We start from the raw sequence: 22,775 nt of genomic DNA, 5'->3' as shown, positions 1-22,775 counted from the left end.
CAGCAGTAGTAGGCTTGCTGTCATAGGACAGTGCTGGCTTCCTCCAACAATCACTGAAGAGGCTACTCTTAAGTTTTCCCATGTGGAAGCTGCCGGCCAGAGGAAGACAGCACAGCCCTTGCTCTGGAACCCGAGGCTCAGAAGAAAGCAAGAAAGATGGATGTATGGGTCCTTCTGTTCATGCTAACAGAGCACCAAGGACCAGCCATGTTTTCAACATGGGACGTGGGAGCACTGGCCTCCAGAGTCCACCGAGAACCTTTATGTTGGCCTCTGTTATTTATGTCCCTCCGGCACACTGCCTCCCCGTGTCTCTCAGCATCTCAGAAGCCTTTGTTTGCCCCTTAGTGGGATCTCTTTGCAAATCTCCCAAAGATGAGGTCCTCTCAGTTCCTGGCCCTGATCTGGAGTCGACTTTGTTCCATCTGAAGAGCCCCTCCCCCACCTCCCCTTCTACTTGCACTTCCCGCCCCCCTTTCTCCTGGTGTAGACGCTGCAGAAGCTTGAGAGTTCTTGGGACAGGTCCTCAGCTGACTCTCTGACTCTGCCATCTGTCTCCACCCACGTGCTGAGTGAACCCAAAGCTTACATCCCCCGGGGCCAAGCCTAAGCAACTCGTTAAAGAAGCCCCAGGCATAGGAGGCACACTCGCTGAGCTTGGTTCCTGAGTCTCTCCTGCTTCCCTGATGGAGGAGAAAGGACAGTACCAATCAATTTCCCCAAGCAGGTTACTCCCTCTCTTCTCAGACAGCTTTCCCACCTAATCCCAAATCCTGCTGCAACTTCTGCCAACTCAGAGGCCTCCAGAATCCACCCTGTCCTCTCCAGGCTGTTGACTGAGTACAGGACCCAGAGACTGCCAGACCGGGACCCACCCGGGACAGTGAGGAACTACAGCATAGGAGTCATTCTGGGGCCCAGAGCGCTCATTCTTTGGCTTTGGTGACACTGCAAAGGTGGCGCAGGCCCTGGACCGCAGGGGCAGGAAAAGCCCAAGGCCGCCAATGGAGAAGGCACATGTATGGCTGGTATGGTAAGGTGGAGAGCGTGTGGGGCTCCCGGACTGCCACACATAAAATGCGGCCACCCCACCCCACCCCCGACGTGACATCTGCAGTGTCCGTGACAGTTCAGCGTGAGGTTGGACCTAAGGACAGAAGACTGGTTCGGTGGCGTTCCCACGATAGCGACTCACGTGGGGAATGAGGCTCGGGTCCTGGTACTCGCTGAGCCTAGGGTGGAAGAGCGTCCCACGACCACTGAGAAAACTGGAGAAGTGGATGCGCCTCAGGCCAGGAGCCCTGGGAGGAGCAGCGCTGGGACTTAAAAGGTCGCCACCGGAAGGCAGGGGCCTGCAGGGCGCAGGAGATGATTATGGGAGGAGATGGTTATGGGCAGGATGGGGAGAGTGCAGCACTGCGTTCCGCTAGGACCTGGACTCTGGGTCGGGTCAGGGTGCGTGGCATCGCAGTGGCGGGTCCCGCGGTGGCTCCATCCTCCCGCCCCCCGCCCGCCCCTCTCCCCGCCCCGCGCGCAGTCCCCTCCCTCCGTCCCGCCTCCTGCCCGGCCACCTCCCTCAGCTGCTGCCGCGCCGCGTTGCCGGCGCACTTGCAGCCCGGCGGGCACCAGGAGGCGGAGGCGGGACGGTCAGGGGTCCAGCGCGCAGGACAGCGGCCCTGGGGCCAAAGTTTGCGGGCAGCCCCGGCAGGCCAAGCGGGTCCCACGTGCCGCTTGCTGCCCCCTCTCGCATCCTCACCCCGGCATCGCTGCGCCGGGAGACAGAGCTGCGGCCCGGCTAGCTCCTAGGCGGGGACGCCGCGACGGGAACTTAAGGTGGGAACTTCGCGGGCTGCAGCCTGGCGGGACCCTGCTCCTGCAAGCGGCGCTCCGGGCTCTGCACGTGGCCGCGGCCCCGGTACCCTCTGCGGATACCTAGGAGCCCCGGAGAGGCCGCCCGGGCGATGCGGCATGCACCCACGCGGCCGCAGTTTGGTCCGGCCACGGATCCTTTCCAGGGGTCCCCGGAATGCGTAGTGCGCTCTGACTTTGCGTGCAGGGTTTTTGGGGTCCCACGGGAGGAGTTGGAATGCGGGGAAGTCTTTCACTGTCAATAGGCACGGAAGGCAGCATCCCCACCAGCGGGACTCATTTAAGTCATTCATTAATTACGAACTCAGTGAAGGCTTATGGACCGCCTACTGTGTGCAAGGCCCTAGTGACTATTCAGTGGTCGCGGGCCTTAGCATCTAGTAAGAAAGTTAGAGGTCTCCTTAACCTCAGTGTACCCGGGATAAGTGGCCCGGCTTTGCTCATAGTTTTTGGGTGTGGATGGAAAAGAGACGAACTCGTTCATTCTCTGGGTTGTACAAAAATTGGTTGAGCACCTGCTGTGGGCATCTCACTATGCCAAACACTCAGTGTTCATCCAGTCATTTATTCAACAAGCCTGGATTGAACAATGGCCGAGGTGGCGACAGGACAATGGACTCTGGCGATGGGGGGGCGGGGGGGAGGTTGAGACTCTCAGGCCCTGCCTCAGAAGGGCACAGCCTGCCAGGGTGGCCCGCGCTACAGCATATGTGTATAGCAGATTTAAGGTTGGTGCTTAATGCGTTCATTCCTGGGTGGGTGGGGGGTCCGATCCCTGGAGAGGAAGAAGTGGGCTTTTAAAAGCTCTTTAGTGGGGGCTGGGAGTGATGATGAGGGCTGAGAAGGTTCATCTAATGTTAGGTGAGCACAGCCTCCTCCTAGTGATGGGGCTTAGAGGCCAAGCTGTCACTTTGGCACACATTTTGTTAAACACTTGCAATGCAGAGGTACTTAAGGGGTGCTAAACACCTGAGTTCCCCAAGTAGATAATAGGTGGGAGGCAAACGCATACTCACCCCTCCTCGGTGACATCTGAGCTAAGTCCACAGGAAGGTGAGAGGAGGGGGCAGGGATTGGTCTGATTCGCTGGAGAAAGGAGGGCCTGCCAGACTATAAATCTAGGTAGATATTCGCTGGGGTTTGTTTGACACCCCCAACCCTCCACCAACGTGCACACACACACACACACACACACACACACACACACACCTATGACGGTACTCAGAGTCACTGCCTGGTGTCTCATCAATAAACACATCACCAGGTTAAGTGGTACTCCTGGAGATTAGGGCAGTGGGGTGTGCACACGGTGGGTTTTTCTACCTGTGGGTCTTTATGCTTTTGCAGCTTTGCACAGGCACCTGCTGTAGAGGGTGGGGAGGGAAGTGTGGCTAGGCATGGAGGCTTGGCCCCAAGGGATTGCTCCTACCAGCCCAGCTCTGAGCCAATCCATTCCAGTGGAAAAATGTCTGCTGTGGGACACACTCCAAACCCACAGGGGACGAATGAACCGAAAACAAGTCACCCTGAGCCTCTTCCCAGAGCTGGAGGACCCGGACTGTGAGTGTCTTGCAGCCTGATGAGGCAGACTCCTGGGGGGGGGGGGGGGAGGCAGTTGAGTTTTGTGCACTGGGTTGGCAAGGGACTCTGGCAAAAGGTGAGACATCTGCCCCAGGGACAGAAAGACAAAGATGTTTCCTGAACACAGTAGCTCACAGGGCTGCCCCTCTGAGAATCTACTCTGGGTTGGTTGTCTAAACCCAGAAAAAGAGAGCCCACCTTCCCTGTCCCTACCCATGGAGATAGCGGCTGGTGATACCACCTAAATAGAATTAATAAAACCAGAAGGGATAGAAGAGGCTGCCAAGCCTTGGTATTTTTACCTGGCAGACTGTCCTTAATGAACAAAGTCAACATATGAATCCGCCACAGGATCTGAACTGTGCTTTAAGTTATCCCTGCTTCAGGCCAGCGCCTGCCCCAACAGACAGTTGGCATAGCATCCCCTCCTTCCTGCCGAGCCCTGTGAGCAGCCCAGCTAGCTGGTGCTGTCTCCAGGTCCCCATTGCTCCTCTGTGTTAACCAGTGTCCCCCAATTTCTGACCACAAGGAAGGAAGGAAGGAAGGAAGGAAGGAAGGAAGGAAGGGAGGGAGGGAGGGAGGGAGGGAGGGAGGAAGGAAGGAAGGAAGGAAGGAAGGAAGGAAGGAGGAAGGAAAGAAGGAAGGAAGGAAGGAAGGAAGGAAGGAAGGAAGGAAGGAAGGAAGAGGGTTAGGTCAGTAAGCAAGCCCGAGGGCCGGCATTTAATCCCCAGTACCAAAAACAACAACAACAACAACAAACCAGGCATAGGATCCTGGCCAAAGAGACAGGGCTTGATTACAGGTGACCCCTGGGGCTCAGTTGTCTGCCAACCCAGAGAAAGGCCCTGCCTCAAAAACAAGTGGACAGAAACAACAGCTGAAACACACACACACACACACACACACACACACACACACACACATGAGAAGGAAGAGGCTAATACAAAGGATGTTCTGGCCACAATTTTGAAAAGCTCCTGGTAGAGTAACAGTGTGCACCAGGAGCCATTTTGCCAGCAGCAGAGCCCAGTGGCTAAACACACAGCCCGCCTATTTGATTCACTTTCCCCCATTTTGGTTCAGGCGAGGCATGGCGACAGGAGCCCACCTCCCAGCATGGAACTCCCCGGGCACTTTGACCCCTACTCTCCGGAGACAAAGCTGAGGTGTGTGGGAGTGACAGATGGCAAGTGGGAAAGACAGACTTCCACAGGCAGCAATCCTGAGGTGAGGGGGCAGCATGTGAGGACCTGGGCAGCCTAATAGCTGGATCTATTATAATTAACAATTTAATTGGGGGTGGATGCAGCGAGGCCAGCCTCTGAGTCAGCCCAGCCAGGAACCCTAATCCTGACAGATGAGACTCACGGGAGAGACCAGAACCACATGGAGCCTGGGAAGAGAAGGAGGGGAGCCTCGGGTTCCCTGCTCAAGTTAGGGATGGTAGTCCAGGAGCCAAACCCCAACACCAGAAGCTCAACAAATTACTCTAACCTCTAGGAATCTGCCTAGGGTGTTGTGTTAGACTCCCGAATTCTATACGAAGTGTTTATCAACATCTCAGAGTCTGAGGAGATAAGAACTCCCAATCTTGTCTTGCCCGGTAACATCTTCTGGTGAGCATCCACTCCCACATACCTTCTCCAGTGTCTAGAATGCCTCCTGAATGCCTTGGCTTATGGCCCGGCCTTGCCGTAACCCCTGTGACCATGGTCATATCTCTGGAGGCCACAATGATGACCCAGAACTCCACAAAAGCAGGGACTCTATTGCTTTCCTACCCTGACTTAGTGCAAACATAAAGATGGTGCTGTTTCTCGGCCTGCATCGTCACCTGCTGCTCCCAACCCCCAGGCCTCCCCAAAAGCTTGTCTGCAGAAACAGATAAGGTCCAGTCCCTCTCAGGAATGACCTATGGTTCCCACCGTGACAGTAGAATTCAGGGATCCCGCAGACCATCACAGTCCCCTACTGTCAGCCATGAATGTTTGTTTCACTGAGCCTCAGTTTCCCCATGTTGCCTTTTAGGAAAGAATGTAAGCCCCTGAAGTTAGGGCCCCAGTATCACACCTTGGTGCTTACCGAGTGTCCCGTGGAGGGGCATCTTAGGGGCCAGAACCTTTTCACGTGAGGACCTCGAGGCCGGAGATTGGATGATGTCGCTGAAGGCTACAGAAACCTCTACTCACTGGCCCTCAGAGCAGCTCCGCAAAAAAACACTATTGCTCATTTTAAGGGGCAGGAGAAAGCTCTTTGAGACCAGTGCTCTGTGGTTGTGGATGGCTGGCTTGAGTGCAGGATCCTTCATAAGAGCAGTGGCCATGCTTAGCCACATCAGGCATGGACATCTTGTCCATTGCAATTACTCCCTTCTCAGATCCAGACCCCTAAGCCCATGGTGGACCCAGTGCTACTTAGAAGTCTCTCTCTGAATGAACATTTATCTTTGGAAATGTTTGCTGGGCCTCAGTTACAGCTCCCGAGTGCCATTTTTCTCCAGGAGGAAGAACGAGAAACAGCCTCAGGGTTGCCGTGGGTCTCTGGACTCCTGGAGGAGAATGGGATGGAGGCAACCCCAAGGGAGATGAGTGACTGACAGAGAGCGCAAGGGAGGGGCACTCTCCCATTCTGCAGTGAAGCCTTAAAATTGCCATGAAGAGCGGGTTGGTCGGTCTAGCAGAAGGCCCCTTGCAGCCCTGGGTTCTCCCAGCATGTATGGAACCCTCCCTCCCACTCCTCTTTGCGTCTTTAGCTGTGATGGTTGTTACTGAAGGAGCAGACAGGCTGGTTCCATGGCGAGGGAATCTCAGAGGGACACCAGGAGCTGAGCACTCGCCTAAGACAATTCCCAAGCTGAAAGCTTTATGGCCACTTGTGCTTTTGTCCATCTGTTGTTAACTTAGACAACCTCAAGTTGTGTGACCCACCTTTCACCCCCTAACCCGCTTCCTCCTTCACCGGAGCCGGGTTATCTTGTCTCCCGGTTTTTCTCCTCCCTTCCCGTTGTTCCCAGGCATGGTCTCCTCCCCACCTCCCTCCATCACTCTGCATGTTACACACAGAGCCGTCTGCATGTTTGAGTCCTAGTCGGGAGTAGTGTGCTCATTTACATAAATAGCACCGTGCTGTAAACTTCTGTCGCTTTTCCCACTTGGCTTGTGCTTTAGAGACCCAATTGTTTCTGTGATCCTACACAGACCACAGCCTTGCATCTCCCGTCTTTCTCTAGCAAGAGCCACCAAACCCGTCCCTGGGGACACATGTTGGGAACATCCCACTGCCTCAAGTAAAGGGGGTGACATTCTTGGATCTTTCTTGTTCATCCCTGAGACCAAAATCCCACGAAGCAGATCCCCCACCCAAAGGTTTAAAGGGGGGTGATTTGCCATGGCGCTGTCTCCTGTCTCTGTGGCTCCAGAGCTGCTCCAGAGCAGGTGAACAACATTTCTTTGTTTCCTTAGCAGCCTAGAACAGCCTCGCTGGAGGGCTGGCCAGACAGCACTCTCTCCAGCCCTGGGCTATGGGAGTCAGGTGGTGCTGAGTTCAAATCCTGGCAGGTCAGCTCAGAGGAGACACCCTTGGCTGGTGGGTGGAGAAGAGTGATAGACACTTGTCAGATCCAAGACTGAGATGTGTCTGTCAGGTGTCTGCCGTCCAGGCACTGGGCCAAGCGCATCTCTCAAGTCCTCTCTTCACCATAATTCAAGTGCATCTCCATTTTACAAATGCAGAAGTCCAAAGTCATAAAGCAACCGGCCATCTCAAAGCTGATGGGCTCTTCTGCTCCATTCCACCTCCAAGTAGGCGAATCATCTGATTAGCTCCTGAGAGATGGAGGCCCAACTCAGTCTCTGCCACCCCCTGGATTTACTGCCTCCTCCTCTTCCCCCATCTCCTCTTCTTCTTTGACAAGGTCTTACTATGTAGTCCTGGCTGACCTGGAACTCACTCTGTAGACCAGGCTAGCCTTAAATTCACAGGGATCCGCCTGCCTCTGTTTCCTGAATGCTGGGATTACGGGCGTGTTGCCAGGACACCCGGCTATTTTGTATGCTTATTGCCTAAACTGAATGGTTTAAGTTAATCCACACTGGTGGGCTTGTGGTTCTGTAAACCACGGGTTTAAAGTGGGTCTGGTGGCTACAACTGGGAGCTGGCGAGGCCACACCCCTTTCTGATTGTTCAGGAAGCCCTTGACTTCCTGTCCACCTCAGCTGGCTGCTCACACTGGCTCCCAGCTCCTCCTCTGTTTTCCAAGCCACTGATAGCCTACCGTAGTGACCTTCCTCCATCTGTAGCCTCGGGCCCTTCCTGCCAGAAAGTGCTCACAGGGTCTGGGGATCGGATGAATGTGCCCTGAGTGGCTCACATCTTCCTGATGTATAACTCCTGTGGTGTCTGTCTGCACTGACCTCTGAGATCTGATGTGGAGGACTTCAATAGAGTCCTAGGGTCTGGGTTCTGTACTCAAGTCAGGCTCCTGCCTCTGTACTTTGAGATAATGCTGCTAGCCTGGGTCCTCCCTGGACCACACACTGGTCAGGTCGGTTCTGACCCTCTGACCTGCCTGTGAGATTCTCCCCCCTGCTGTCTCTTTCCTACACTTAGGTCGCATCTTCCCCTGTCCATCATCCACACCAGTTTTTGTCAGCGGCTCCTTTCCATTCTCGCCTATCTCAGCGCCGCCTACTGGTCGCCTCTGGAATCACCCTCCTCTCTTGTCCCCTCGCTCAGGTTCCACCCCTCAGAAAGTTCTGCAGGCTCTTCCTCCAAGCCCGTTGAAGCCATGCCAGCCCGAGTCCCCTCCACTTGTCCTAGCCTTGCTCCTCTGTTCCCACTGTCCTGTCTTGGCCTCCAAGTCTACCCCTGACACTGCCTGAGAAACCCTGCCTTACATAGATAAAACCCTGTGACACATAGGCCTCTATACCTGCACCTGCTGACCTTCAAATACATCTCCTGCTTCCTGCCTTGTCTGCCTCCTGGCCTGCCCTCAAAGCTTGATCAGCCAAGCCCACTTGCAAGACAGGGCAATCAGAGCTGTCCCCTCCATCCGGAGTAAACCGATCTGAAGAAGCACAAGACTGGGTGCTTCACATGCACAAAGCCCTGCCCCATGTCCCCTCCTGGGCCCTCCAGAGAATGTTGCCACACCACTGTCACCCAGCTCTGACTTACCACAGCAGTTGCCGTATCCTGAAGTCACTGGTGCACTTACGTGGAAATTCAGTCCCTCCGTCCACCATCACCAGGTGCATGAGGACAGAGGCAGGATCTGGCTTGCTCTCTGGTGTGTCCCCGGACCCAGCATAGCATCTTATACGTGGGAACGTTGAAGAACGAAAGAATGGCTTAACTCTTCCACAACCCCTTTCTCAGCCAGCAGCCTCTCCCAAGCCTCTATAGCCCCCAGTCCCTGCAGCCGACATAACTAACTTAATCAATGAACGGACAGACATAAAATCCTTGGGAAGGATCAGGCTGCAGAAAGCAGCATTTGTGTCCAGGAGCTGCCTGTGTCCCGTTTGATGAATGTGTTTAACTCTGAAGTCTAGAAATGTCAGCCGCCCTGCTGTAGCCATCAGATTAGGAACCACAGGAGGAGAAATGAAAGCAGTTCCCCCTTCAGCAGATCAGCTCTTTGACCTCCCCTGAGCTGTGGCTTGGAGGACACTGCTATCTGGAGCCCTCACCCACCGCCCTCTAGTCCTAACCACCTGCTGGGACAGCTAACCCCTTGTAAGGATTCCACTGTGTGCAGGAGACCCAATGAGCGGCTAATGGGGAGCCTCTGCCGGAGGGCGAGTGGGGGTGCAAGGGAGACTCCTGGAGAGAAGAGGCTCCCGAGTGAGTGAGTGAGTGAGCGAGCTAGCGTCGGCTGGGGAAACGAGGTTCCCAGGCTGTTCTAGCCAAGTAGAGCACGGCTCTCCTCTTGTCTCTGGTGGCAGGATAAGCAGCAGAGTTGAGAAGCAAGGAACTCTTGAAGCACCTAAAGGGATTGTTCCCACGCCTCCGAGGGATCCCGGCAGGCTTAGCCTGAGGACATGGGTTCCAATTTTAGGAGAAGTGTAAATCTCTCTCAGCCGCTCTAAAATGCAGTCATTGACTTCAAACAGGTGTAGGCTAGTTCCCCAACTCTCGGTCTGTGAAGCTACAGCTTCCCGCCCCCCCCCCCCCACTGTGCAGGGTGCTAAGGCCCTGAAGTGAGCACCCTCCCGGCTGGGTTCCCCTAAAATCAGCTGTGCATTCCTCACCCCAAATGGATTCTCCCCCCCCCCCCCATGTTGGAAATGACAGGTCTCCACCCGCACTGTTTGCTTCCTTCAGGAACTGAAGGGAGAGATAGGTTTTATGTTTGTTTGTTTGTTTGTTTGTTTGTTTTGTTTTGAAATGGGTCTTCCTGTAACTCCCAGCGGCCTCCACTTTGCTTTGTAACGCAAAAGCACGGCCCTTGCCCCCAAAAGGAAGAAGAAGAAAGATTTACTCTGGAGGCAAATCTTAGTAGTCCTGGCCAGGGGAAACAGATTGAAGCCTGTTCCACTGTGAAAGTGGTTATATCTTATTCATTACAGAACAAAGGAAGATATAAATCAAAGTATTTACAGAATACAGCAGTGGGGGGCCACAGGTAGTGAGTCAGTAAATCTAGTGGGCTTAATGAGATGTATTCTGAGGTCAGACACAGGTGTGGGCAATGAATGGCTTTCAAAGGGACTGAAAATAGCCCAAGATAATTTGGTTTCTGGTCTGCGACACTTTAATGATTCACAATCCTCCAAGTTCAGTCATTTGGCATCATAGAATATTTAACCCAGGTTACAGCTTCCCCTCTGTTTCTCTCTTTCTGTCTTTTCTCTCCTGCTAGGAATTTCACTTCACATTACCAAAGAACAATCTCAAACTAACAACTCTCCTGCCTCCACCACCCATGTGCTGGGGTCATGGTGGTGCACTACCATGCCCAGTTTCTGCAGTGCTGGGCATAACCCAGGCTTCTCTTCATGCTGAGTGGGTGCTCCACCAACTGAGCTACATCCCCAGCTCTTTCGTTTTGTTCACTAAGACAGCGTCTCTGTGGACTGGAGAGGTGGTGGCTCAGCTGTTAAAAGTATTGGCTGTTCTTTCAGAGGACCTGGGTTCAATTCCCAGTATCCATGTGGCAGCTCACAACCAGTTCCAGGAGACTGACACATCTAGCTGTACCAGGCAGTCATGTACACACATGCAGGAAAAATACCCATACATGTAAAAGAAAAAAAATAATTATCTTTTTTCAAAAAAGCCACTTATGGTGGCCCAAGCCTTTAATCCCAGCACTTGGGAAGCAGAGGCAGGTACATCTCTGAGTTCGAGACTAGCCTGGTCTATAAAGCAAGTCTCAAGACAGTCAGGGCCACACAGAGAAAACCTGTCTTCAAACAAACAAATGGTGTCTCTGGGGCTGGAGAGATGGCTCAGCTTTTAAGAGCTCTGGCTGTTCTTCCAGAGGACCCAGGTTCAATTTCTAGGCTCCAGATGGCAGCTCACAAACAGACTGTCTTTCCAACCCCTCCATGGGCACTGCACACTTGCTGTGTAGACGTGCATGCAGACAAAACACCCATCACATTAAATAAATATTTTTAGGGTAATGTCTCACTGCATATCTCATTCTGGCCTTCAATATGATAATCCTCCTGCCTCAGCCTCCCGGGTGCACTACCAAGCCCAGCTATGGATGATGATCTTAAAAAGCCAATTACAGACCTGTAATTCCAGCAATCGTTAGACTGAGGCAGGGGGATCACAATTCTGAGGACAGCCTAGTCTACATTATGTAGTGAGATTGGGGGGGGGGGATATTAAACTTTTGCTACTTTCCTATGCATCCATTTAGTTCTAGAAAGGTCTTTTGAGTAACCCGAGGTCTCAAATGCCTACAGTAAAGGAAGCCTGCAAGTGAGGTAGGGTGGGAGTGAAGGAGAGTGTTAAGACTGCAGTAGACTGGAGCGGGGCCTAAAAGGCAGAGCCATTTCTCAATCGGAATTCGAGCCACGAGTACATCTTTTTACATGAAACTGCTTAAGTATCAGAAGTATTTGTAAACCAAGCTGAGCCTAGGAGCTGGAGACAGGTCAGCCCCCTCATTCTCTGGGTGCAGACCGCTCACTCTGAGGCTGGGAAGGAAGGAAGGTCGTGGTTGCTGATACTCTGACCTTTGCTTTCTAAAGCTGCACATGTGGCAGGTTTATGCACAGTAAACGCTCTCATCCCCGGCAAGTGGGCAAGTGGGTCGTGGAGCGTTTACACTGCTGGGTATAGGGATCCAGAGATGAGTCAGGCGTGCTCCCTCCCCGGAGAGCAGATAGTCCTCAGAAGTATCCAAGCTTGCACACCAATAACCGTAAAACTGGCTACACAGTGGGGCTAAGAGCATGGATCAGTGAGTAAAGTGCTTGTTGCTGCAGCATGAGGACCTGAGTTCAAATCCCTGCCTCCCATGTAAAGAGTCAGGCATAGAAGAATGTGCCTGAAGCCCCAGCACTGGGGGACAGAGAAAAGCAGATCCCACGAATTCACTGATCAGACAGTCAGGCTGAAGCAGCGAGCTTCTGGTCCAGTGTGAGACCCTGACTCAAGGCATGTAAGAATGGGAACATGTGAAGACCCACACATACACACACACATACACACACACACTCACACACACACATACACACACACTCACACACACACACACACAACCTGGGGCAGATTTATTTTGAAGCACCTGGAGCAGCCAGAGTTGGCTCTGTGCTCTCCACCCCTGGAGTCTGCAAGGTGATATTTGCCAACAGGGGAGTAAAACAGGCCCTATTTTGATATCCAGACATGTCTTTGCCCATTGCCTCTTATGTACCTGTTTCCTGTTTGTGGAAGTGATAAGGGTGTTAGGAGAAAAACTAAGACAATAACCAGCCAGTACTGAGCAACTGGCCCGTGTCAGGCTCTTTCATTTCATAGGTAGGTGACTTACCTGGACTGTGTGGCTCCAAAAGCTATCACTTCAATACCAGGGCCTTTCCACTCAGCATTTGGGCTATTGAGGGCCAGATGACTTCGGTGGGGGCTGTAATGGGCACTGTGGCTGTTGAGTTAGCTGCTCCCAGGCCCTTCTGCTGGAAGCTAGAACTCTCCAACGCATCAGTCAAAACTACCTCAGACATCGCTGCATGTCCCATGTTAAGTCAGCGCCACCTGAGAGCCACTGGCCAAGGCTAAAATGTCTCTCTCAGCTATGCCATTTAATTAAAAGTTAGCTGGGCTCAATTTCCAGCACCTCACACACTAAACTCTAACCCAACCCCAGGGCTCCACTCTGGCCCTCATGCCTCCAGTTCTCAACACCAAGAAGTCAGGCAGGTGAAATGGCTCAGCAGGGAAAGGCGCTTGTGAAGCAAGCCTCGTTACTGAGTTCCGTCCCCAGAGCTCATGTGAGTTGGTAGAGAGAGTCAGCTTCACAAAGATGTCCTCTGGCTTCCACATGCACACACACATGCACGCACACACACTCACATGCTCGTGCACACACACATATGCACCATTATACACACACACAGACCCACCCACACACATACATACACACTCACACAACACATATCATCACTATACACATACAACATTCACACATACGCACTCACACTCTCACACACACTCACATACAGTGCTTAAGAGCACTGGCTTCTCTTGCAGAAGACCAAGATTCAATCCACAGCACCTACATGGCAACTCACAACCACCTGTAACTTCATTTCAGAGGAACCTACCACCCCCTCATGGCCTCCTTCGGTATTTTCACATATGTGATACACATACAGACATGTAGGCGCACACATGTGCATATAAATAAAAATATTTAAAACTCATAGTACTATTTTTAAAAATAAAATAAAAATACATACTCCACAATCAGTGAAGGGCTCTCTTAAGACTCAGGGGTCACCAAGGATCTCTCCTCCTTCTCCTCCTTCCAGGCCCAAGAGGGATGTGAAGCCCCAAAATGACCCTGTTACCGGGAGACAACTCGCACTATGACTACAGCGCTCTAAGCTGCGCCTCAGACACCTCCTTCCACCCGGCCTTCTTCCCACAGCGCCAGGCCATCAAGGGCGTCTTCTACCGCAGGGCCCAACGATTGCGGCCGCAGGACGACCTGCACCAGAGCTGCTCCCTTGGGGACCGCAGGCGACAGATCATCATCAACGTGGGTGGCATCAAGTACTCACTACCTTGGACCACCCTGGATGAGTTCCCACTGACGCGGCTGGGCCAGCTCAAGGCCTGCACCAACTTCGACGACATCCTGAGCGTGTGTGATGACTATGACGTAACCTGCAACGAGTTCTTCTTCGACCGCAACCCCGGAGCTTTTGGCACCATCCTCACCTTCCTGCGGGCCGGCAAGCTGAGGCTGCTTCGGGAGATGTGCGCCCTGTCCTTCCAGGAGGAGCTGCTGTACTGGGGCATCGCGGAGGACCACCTGGACGGCTGCTGCAAGCGCCGGTACCTGCAGAAAATCGAGGAGTTTGCTGAGATGATGGAGCGCGAGGAGGAGGAGGAGCCGCTGGACAGCGAGGATCAAGAGAGTGAGGGTCCGTCCGCCAGCGAGGGCCGCCTGAGCCGCTGCATGAGGAGGCTGCGTGACATGGTGGAGCGGCCACACTCAGGGCTGCCTGGCAAGGTGTTTGCCTGCCTGTCCGTTCTGTTTGTCACCGTCACCGCCGTCAACCTGTCTGTCAGCACCCTGCCCAGCCTGCGTGAGGAGGAGGAACAGGTAAGACCGTCAGCAGCTCTGAAGACTGGCTCTAACTTCCTATGCCATCCCTGGGAGGTCTTCTCTCTCTGCGCTAGCCGAACAACCTTAGTGCTGCTTGATGTCTTACTATGTGGACGTGTTTGTATCCATCTTCTCTACCTCCCTCCCTGATAATGTGAGTGTCCTGAAGTCAGCAGCTGTGACGGTCCTGGTCTCTACTGCGCCCCCTACTGTCCTAGCCTGTGGGCTCTAGAACAAAGGCCAACAAAGAGACCCCGAGCCTCTTCTGCAGATTGCATGAGTGTTTGGGTGATATGACCCTGACACGCCTGCCTCTGAGCTGGGCACATTCCAGAGGCCATTAAAACTGACCTCCCATCTCCCTTCTTTAGTAACCTACCAAACTTGTTTTCTTAGTCATGCAAACAATTTTTTTTTATCCATAGGTCTGTGTGTATGGACATGTCCCCACAGGATAAGCATGTTTCTGTGCACAGTAAGAAATTGCGGCTAGGGTGGGCAGTGGTGGCGCACGCCTTTAATCCCAGCACTTAGGAGGCAGAGACAGGTGGATTTCTGAGTTCGAGGCCAGCCTGGTCTACAGAGTGAGTTCCAGTACAGCCAGGACTACACAGAAAAACCCTGTCTCGAAAAAAAAAAAAAAAAGAAGAAGAAGAAGAAAGGAAGGAAGGAAGGAAGGAAGGAAGGAAGAAAGAAAGAAAGAAAGAAAGAAAGAAAGAAAGAAAGAAAGAAAGAAAGAAAGAAAGAAAGAGAAAGAAAGAAGAAATTGCATGTAGCAGCAGTGGTGATGCACACCTCTAATCCCAGAGGCAGGTGGAGGCAGAGGCAGGTGGATCTCTGTGAGTTTGAGGCCAGCCTTGTCTACAGAGCTAGTTCCAGGATAGCCAAAGCTACTCAAAGAAACCTTGTCTGGAGTAGGGGAGGGTATTCCATGTAAGGCAGTTACTCTCAGTCTGACACAGGCTGACTGCTATCAGAAGCCATGGGAGCCTGGAGACGGGGCTCTGCTTAGCTTCCCTGCAGGTCCTCCTGTAACTCCATAGGAGGCATGTTCTCTCACCCGTCCAGCCAGTGAGGACACTGAAGCAGACAGAACAGTTTACATAGGTTCACGGAATCCATGGTCTGTATACCCCACACAGCAGCTAGGGACCCATGATACCCCACAGAAGTCCATGACTGACCTGTCCGCAACTCCCCCACACTAGACTTGAGGTCTTCAGAAATGAAGCGTTTCCCATATGGAAATGCTCACTTGAGTTTTCATACCGATGACAGAGACATGCTGGGTCCACAGGGGAGGTCCCCTGGGCCTTTGGGTCGGGATTCCTGTACCACATGAACGAACCAGGCACTCACTGTGCAGACATTTGAGAGACGGTCTGACAGAGTGGGGTGAACATACCAGCACTAATTGAGGACCAGCTGTAGAGCCTGCACGTGCTAAGCCTTTTGTGCTGTTTGACTTAATCTTAGAAGTTCTCATGAGGAAGGAGCCCTTCCATCTACAGATGTCATGGCGGATATGGTCATCGAGGCTGCCTTTTATAACTCAGAGAGAACTGCTAGCGTGTTCTTACACACTGAAGGTTTTTTTTTTTTTTAAAGGGATCTTAAGAAAATATTTCAGGCTAGAGAGAAGGCTCAGAGGTTAAGAGCACTGGCTGCCCTTCCAGAGGACCTGAGTTCAGTTCCCAGTAACCACATGGTGGCTCATGACCGGCTCATAATGAAATCTGATGCCCCCTTCTGGTATGCAGGTATACATGGAGATATACACTAAATAAAACTTTAAAAAGGAAAATTTAATGTTGATGATCATAGGAACCGGGGACAAGGGGGGTAGGCTAGAGCCAGACAGCTGGAACCTGAGTCCCATCTCACCCACCCTGGCTGCACTGCGGTGGGGAAGTTACTAGACCATGCTATGCCTCAGTTTCTCTGTCCATTCCAGGGACTATGAATGCTGTTCTGAACATTCAGTTAAGTGAGGAAGTCCATGTATGGGGAACAGCACCAAGCCTGGCATGTTATTGAGTACAGATTTGGTTTTAGCTCCATCATTTTGTGAGACAGAGCTTTACTACGCCAGGTTGGCCTGAAACTCACAACACCTCTTCTGCCTCAGCTTCTGAGTCATAGCTTTATCATCACCAGACCCATTATTCTTGGTTCTAATTTTTTAGAGATTTCTATTATTATTTTATGTGTATATGGTGGGGCAACGAGGACTCTCCTGCTCCAGCAGAGGGTGTTGGATGCCCCGAGGTTACAGACTCTTGTGGGCCACCTGACGTGGTGCTGGGATCTGAACTCCTGAGGAGCAGTGAGCACTCTGAACCCCTGAGTCATTTCTCCACCACTTCCCCCACCACCACCACCTTATTCCTAATTTTATCAGGAAAACAGCATCAAAGCCACACTGATGGGACTTCTGGCACTGTTTTGTTTTGGTTTCTCCATGTGGTGCTGGAGGTGGAACCCAAGGCCCCCACAGGCTAGGCTAGTGGCCTATCATTATATATATACTCCCAATCTGACAGCACTCTTTTTAAATGTGTGTGTGTGTGTGTGTGTGTGTGTGTATGTGTGTGATGTGTGTGCATGTATGTGGTATATGTGTGTAATGTGTGTGCATGTGTGCATGTATGTGTGCATGTATGTATGTGCATGTATGTGGTGTGTGCATGTGTGTGCATATGTGCATTATGTGTGTGGTGTGTGCATGCATGGGCATGTGTGTTGTGTATGTGTGATGTGTATGCATGTATGTGGTATGTGTGCATGTGTGATGTGTGTCCATGTATATGCTGTGTGTGCATGTGTGTTCATGTATGGGCATGCATGTGGTGTATGTGTGATGTGTATGCATGTATGTGGTATGTGTGCATGTGTGATGTGTGTCCATGTATATGCTGTGTGTGCATGTGTGTTCATGTATGGACATGTATGTGGTGTATGTGTGATGTGTATGCATGTATGTGGTATGTGTGCATGTGTGTGATGTTTGTGCATGTATATAGTGTGTGTGCATGCATATGTGTGTTGTGTGTGCATGTGTGTGTATACAAACATGTGGTGTGTATGCATGTGCAAGAGTGCACGTGTGCAGGAATGTGAGTGAAGGCCTAGAGTTGGCATCACTTATTTTCCTAATTGACCTATGCTTTTTTGCACTGAGGTGGGATCTCTTCCTTAAAACAAGAGTTTGCCAATCCTGGCTAATCTAGCTACCCAGCTTACCTCTGGATCCTGTCTTTTCCTTCTGAGCAGAGGCTGCAGTGGCTGCCACACCTGCCTGGATTTTACCTAGGTCCTGGGGATGCAAACACTGGTCCTCACAGCAAGGGCTTTACCCACTGGGTCACCAACAACATCCTGATATGTCTTTAAAAAATCAAATAAATAAACCAGGTGGTGGTGTCACATGCCTTTAATCCCAGCACTCAGGAGGCAAAGGCAGCTGGATCTCTGAGTTTGAGGCCAGCCTGGTCTACAGAGCAAGTTCTGGGACAGCCAGGGCTATGCAGAGAAACCCTGTTTCAAAAAAAAATCAAAATAAATACATGAATAAACAAACAGGGCAGGAGAGGGTTGTGTGAATCTACGATCCCAGAACTTGGGAGGTGAAGAGAGAAGGGTCAGGAGTTCTAAGTCACCCTCTACCACCCTGACTCGGAAGAAAGAACCAGAGAGAGAGAGAGAGACAGACAGACAGACAGACAGAAAGACAGATCCCTAGCCTTATTTATTTATTTATTTATTTATTTATTTATATTGTTGCTGTGTAGCTCTGGCTGTCCTGGAACTTGCTCTATAGACCAGGTTGGCCTTGAACTCACAGAGACCCACCTGCTTCTGCCTCCCAAGTGCTGGGGTTAAAGGTGTGTGCCACCATGCCCGACCCTGGCTTTCTTTATGTCAGTGGCAATGATCTTTGGTTTTACTTGGGGACCAGTAGGGTTCATCGTGGCACCTGGTCCATGTGCATACATTTGAGGGCCTACTGTATACAGGCACTGCAGGGGAGACAGTGACCAGGACAAGTCTTCAGACTTGCAAGTATATTGGGCTTAGCTGGGTTGGTGGTACCCCACTTCATAACCACACAACAAGGGGCCTTGTGTGAGAGGCCTAAACACACCTGGGGCTACTCAGGTGGGGTACACTCCAGGAAGGCTTCCTGGAGAAGGAGGGCTTCTCACCCCAGAGATTGGGAACATCAGAGTCCCCAGGTCAAGGATTGCATCACCAAGCTGGAGTGAATTTTCAGAAAGACAAAACCACAGAGGTCCTCTGAGAAGCTAATCACAATCCAGAGTCTTCCTAATGCTTCAACCCTTTTAATACAGTTCCTCATGTTGTGGTGACCCCAACCACAAAACTGTTTTCGTTGCTCCTTTGTAACTGTAATTTCGATATTGTTATGAATCATAATGTAAATATTTGATATACGCTGGGCAGTGCTGGCGCACACCTTTAATCCCAGCACTTGGGAGATGAGTGGATTTCTGAGTTCGAGGCCAGCCTGGGCTAGAGTGAGTTCCAGGACAGCCAGGACTACACAGAGAAACCCTGTTTTGAAAAATCATTGTGTGTGTGTGTGTGTGTGTGTGTGTGTGTGTGTGTGCTTACAGGATATCTGATGTGGGATCCCACAAAGGGGTTCCAATCCACAGTTTGAGAACCACTGCGTTAGGAAGTCTATGGTTTGGTTGGGACATCAGTAGTTTTCCAGGGCTCCAACCTCTTGAGGGCTGTGTGGTGGGAGGATGTTAGCTGGGGGGGGTGGGGGGGCGGGGGGGGGGCGGCGCGGAGTGCAGGCTGCCTGAGTTTCATGGACTGTATCTTCCTAGCATCTGTATCAATATTCTGCAGGAGAAAAAGAAAAAAGAAAGGAAGGGGGCTGGGTGGTGGTGGCCCACTCCCTTAATCCCAGAATTTGGAAGACAGAGACAAGGGTATCTCTGTGAGTTCGAGGCCAGCCTGGACTACAGAGAGTTCCAGGACAGCCAGGGCTACAAGAAGAAACCCTTTCTCGAGAAAAAAAAAAGGGGGGGGGGAGAGGCGGGGGTGTGGTACACAGCAAACAGGAGAACAACCAGGAGCCGGAAGGGTAGGACTGCCTAAACTGGGTTAAAGCGGAAGTTGAGAGAACAGGAGCTTGGGGTGTCAGTGGAGCTAGGGATCAACAGCAGCTAGAGAAAAGCCCTAGGGCCTGGCGGGCATGGAGAGGCACGGGAGCTGGGTGTCCCATTTAAGCCAGAGCTTCCCTGCCTACTTGCTGGTGTGATCCCTACCCTATGCCTCCCCAGGGCCAGTGTTCCCAGATGTGCCACAACGTCTTCATCGTCGAGTCGGTGTGCGTGGGCTGGTTCTCCCTAGAGTTCCTGCTGCGCTTCATCCAGGCACCCAGCAAGTTCGCCTTCCTGCGGAGTCCGCTGACCCTCATCGACCTGGTGGCCATCCTGCCTTACTATGTCACACTGCTGGTGGATGGCGCTGCCTCCAGCCGCCGCAAGCCGAGCACCGGCAACAGCTACCTGGACAAGGTTGGGCTAGTGCTGCGCGTGCTGCGGGCGCTGCGCATCCTCTACGTGATGCGTCTGGCCCGGCATTCACTGGGGCTGCAGACACTGGGCCTCACGGCACGGCGCTGCACGCGTGAATTCGGGCTTCTGCTGCTTTTCCTGTGTGTGGCCATCGCCCTCTTTGCCCCACTGCTCTATGTCATCGAGAATGAGATGGCAGACAGCCCCGAATTCACCAGCATCCCCGCCTGCTACTGGTGGGCTGTCATCACCATGACAACCGTAGGCTACGGAGACATGGTACCCCGGAGCACACCGGGTCAGGTGGTGGCTCTGAGCAGCATCCTCAGTGGCATCCTCCTCATGGCCTTCCCTGTCACCTCCATCTTCCATACTTTCTCCCGCTCTTACCTGGAGCTCAAGCAGGAACAAGAACGGGTGCTGATCCGCCGGGCTCAGTACCTCATCAAAACCAAGTCACAGCTCAGTGGCATGTCCCAGGACAGTGACATCTTGTTTGGAAGTGCCTCTTCAGACACTAGGGACAACAACTGAGGCGAGAAGACAACCCTGCCCTGCCTGCCAGCTGCGGCTTCATGCAACCACCGCCATTGGAGCCTGGAAAAGGACTTAGTACTTTCAAGTCCAGCCCTGGCCCGGGACTGACCTGAGCGAGCCACAGCACGGAAAGGATATGTGCCACATCACAGAGTCCCTGTCCTCCCTCTAAGCCCAGAAGTAACAGGGAAGCTAGCTGGAGCCAGTGCCTCACCCACCCCGGGCCTCAAAGCCGATTTTCTCCCTAAGAAGCCGATTGGCCCAGTCCTACCATGTAAACAACATTCCCAGCAAAACCTGCATATGCTGGGGCACTGCCTGGAGGAAAACAGACAGCAGGTAGCCACACGTGACTTTAGTGTGTCCACCTAAGGAAGAAAGAGCCTGCCTTTGGGACTTTCAAGGAAGGAACTGTCTCTGTCTCTTAGTGAAAGGACCACGTTGCCAGGGTCTCTGGGCTGGTGGGACACTGGCAGAATGGGAGAGAAGCAGACAGACAGACCTTTAGGGGGCCCACCAGGGATGCTGTTAAGGCTCCTCCCTCCTGAGTTCCTCCTTCATCCTTCTTCCTGTTCACACTCCTCCTCGGTCTGGAGGGCTCTCTAGTCAGACTCCATTCATCCCAGTTCGGGTGGGTAGGGCAACAACAAGCGGGTCATCTCCGCTGACTTCAAAGGTGAAATCGCTTCATTCTGTGGTTTAAAATTAGTGAGATTTTAGCCTACTCCAATTTATCTTACTATTACCAAAAAAAAGGAGGGGACTTTATACCCCTTACCTGAGCCTCAGTCTAAACCCACAATGGACGGGTGCTTCTGGCAGGGGTGGTGGTCCCCAGGAAGTCTGGGGGGTGTGAGGGAACCTTCTTAAAAGAAGCCATTCATTCCCTGGCCTTAAGAAACATAGTTTGTGCACCAGGAGGGACCCCAGGCCAACCTAGAAGATTCCATCTCAGCCTGAGTCCTGGGCACCAGGCACTAAGGAGACATTGCATACACACATATTCATGCACAGATGTGTGGCATACACACATGCACACACTCATGCACAGACATGTGCAATACACACATGTACACACTCATGCACAGACATGTGCAGTACACACATACACACGCACTCATGCACAGATATGCACATGCACACACACACATGCGTATATACACACATACATGCCTGTGCGCAGCCCCACCGGTGCAACAGCTTTACCCACTGCTTCCTCCCACACCCCAGCTGCCTTCTCTTTCCAGCAGCAGGAATTGGGCTTTGAGACATGTCTAAGCCTGATTGCCGCCTGCGCAGCCCAAACCCCTGCCCGCTGCCAGTCTTCAGCATCTCTCGTACTTCCACACCTGTTCAGACCTCCCACCAGCCCCTTCAGACACACCCAGCCTACCCCGCCTCATTGTGGGCCTTCACACCTGCAGAGCTGTCTGTCTGCTGGGCCGCCCTCCCTGCAGAACACTGCCTGGCTGGAGGGTTAGAGTGTTCTTTTCACTGCCTCGCTGTCCTGAGCACCCAGACCTGCAGCTTCACGGGGTTTCTCCATTCCCTGCTGAGCCGTCACCCAGTGAAAGTGCTCTTGCCATTCATTTCTCAGCTCCGAGCTCTGCTCTGTCTCCTGCAGGACCAGCCCTGTATTCTGGCAGGAACTCCAAAGCCCCTCCAACCTCCCTGCTGCCTCCCAGCACCTAGGTCAGCATCAGCACCCAACAGGGGCTCAGGAAACACTTAGTTAAAAGTGAAAAAAGGGGAAATAACAAAAAGGAACAAAGATGGAAGACATGTCCATTACAGCTTAGATCCAAATGTCCTCACCTGTCTAGAGCCATACCACCCCAAATGTGCCTGATCTCATCTGAAATGTCACCCAGAAAGAAGCTCACCTGTCAAGGACTTGGTTCCCATGCAGCAGTGTTCAGAGGTGGGACCTCTGGTAATGGGACCACAAGGGCCCTGACCCCATCAATGGATCAATCCATGATAAACTCGCAGCTTCAATGGCCTCTGGAAACAGGAACATAAAGGGAGTGGGACTGTGTTAGAGGAAGTCTATTATCAGGGACATGCCCTGGAAGGGTGTGTTGCCCCAAATAACTTCCTCTTGCTTCCTCTCTGCTTCCTGGCTGAAGGGGAGGGGGGGAGCAGTTGAGTTCCAGCATGCTGGCCCACCTGGGAGGCTGCACTTTGAAGCGGACCAGAAGCGATAGAGCCAGGTGACCATGGTGAAACCAGAAACCAAAATAAACCTTCCCTCCTTCAAGCTGCTACCCTCTGGTGTTTTGTCACAGTCATGGAAAGCTATCTATCTGTCACAGTGTTTATTTTTTAACACTGGAGGCTGTAGAGGTCCCTTAAGTACCTCTACCTTCTCCTGATCTCATGGAGAGACACAGCCATCTCTGTGCAGTATACCCACAAATAGGCAGAGTGGAAATACCATG

General features: G+C 52.4%; 1 protein-coding gene across 2 annotated transcripts; it reads left to right on the top strand.

Moving 5' to 3' along the window:
• The first annotated feature begins 1,177 nt into the window (after positions 1-1,177).
• On the top strand, positions 1,178-22,594 carry Kcng1 (potassium voltage-gated channel, subfamily G, member 1). 2 transcript variants are annotated; one of them, NM_001379458.1, is made up of 3 exons: positions 1,178-1,330; positions 13,443-14,242; positions 19,561-22,594. In NM_001379458.1, the coding sequence occupies exons 2-3, from the start codon at positions 13,469-13,471 to the stop codon at positions 20,329-20,331; spliced, it is 1,545 nt and encodes a 514-aa protein (NP_001366387.1). In that variant the 5' UTR covers positions 1,178-1,330; positions 13,443-13,468; the 3' UTR covers positions 20,332-22,594. The 2 variants fall into 2 exon arrangements, with proteins under 2 accessions (NP_001366387.1, NP_001074603.1); NM_001081134.2 differs by lacking the exon at positions 1,178-1,330 and adding an exon at positions 1,605-1,833.
• Positions 22,595-22,775: the final 181 nt, after the last annotated feature.

The sequence above is a fragment of the Mus musculus genome, chromosome 2, assembly GCF_000001635.26.
Source record: "Mus musculus strain C57BL/6J chromosome 2, GRCm38.p6 C57BL/6J".
NCBI classification, from domain to species: domain Eukaryota; kingdom Metazoa; phylum Chordata; class Mammalia; order Rodentia; family Muridae; genus Mus; species Mus musculus.
The sequence above is the reverse complement of the archived record's forward strand: the minus strand, read 5'-3'. Positions and strand labels throughout refer to the sequence as shown.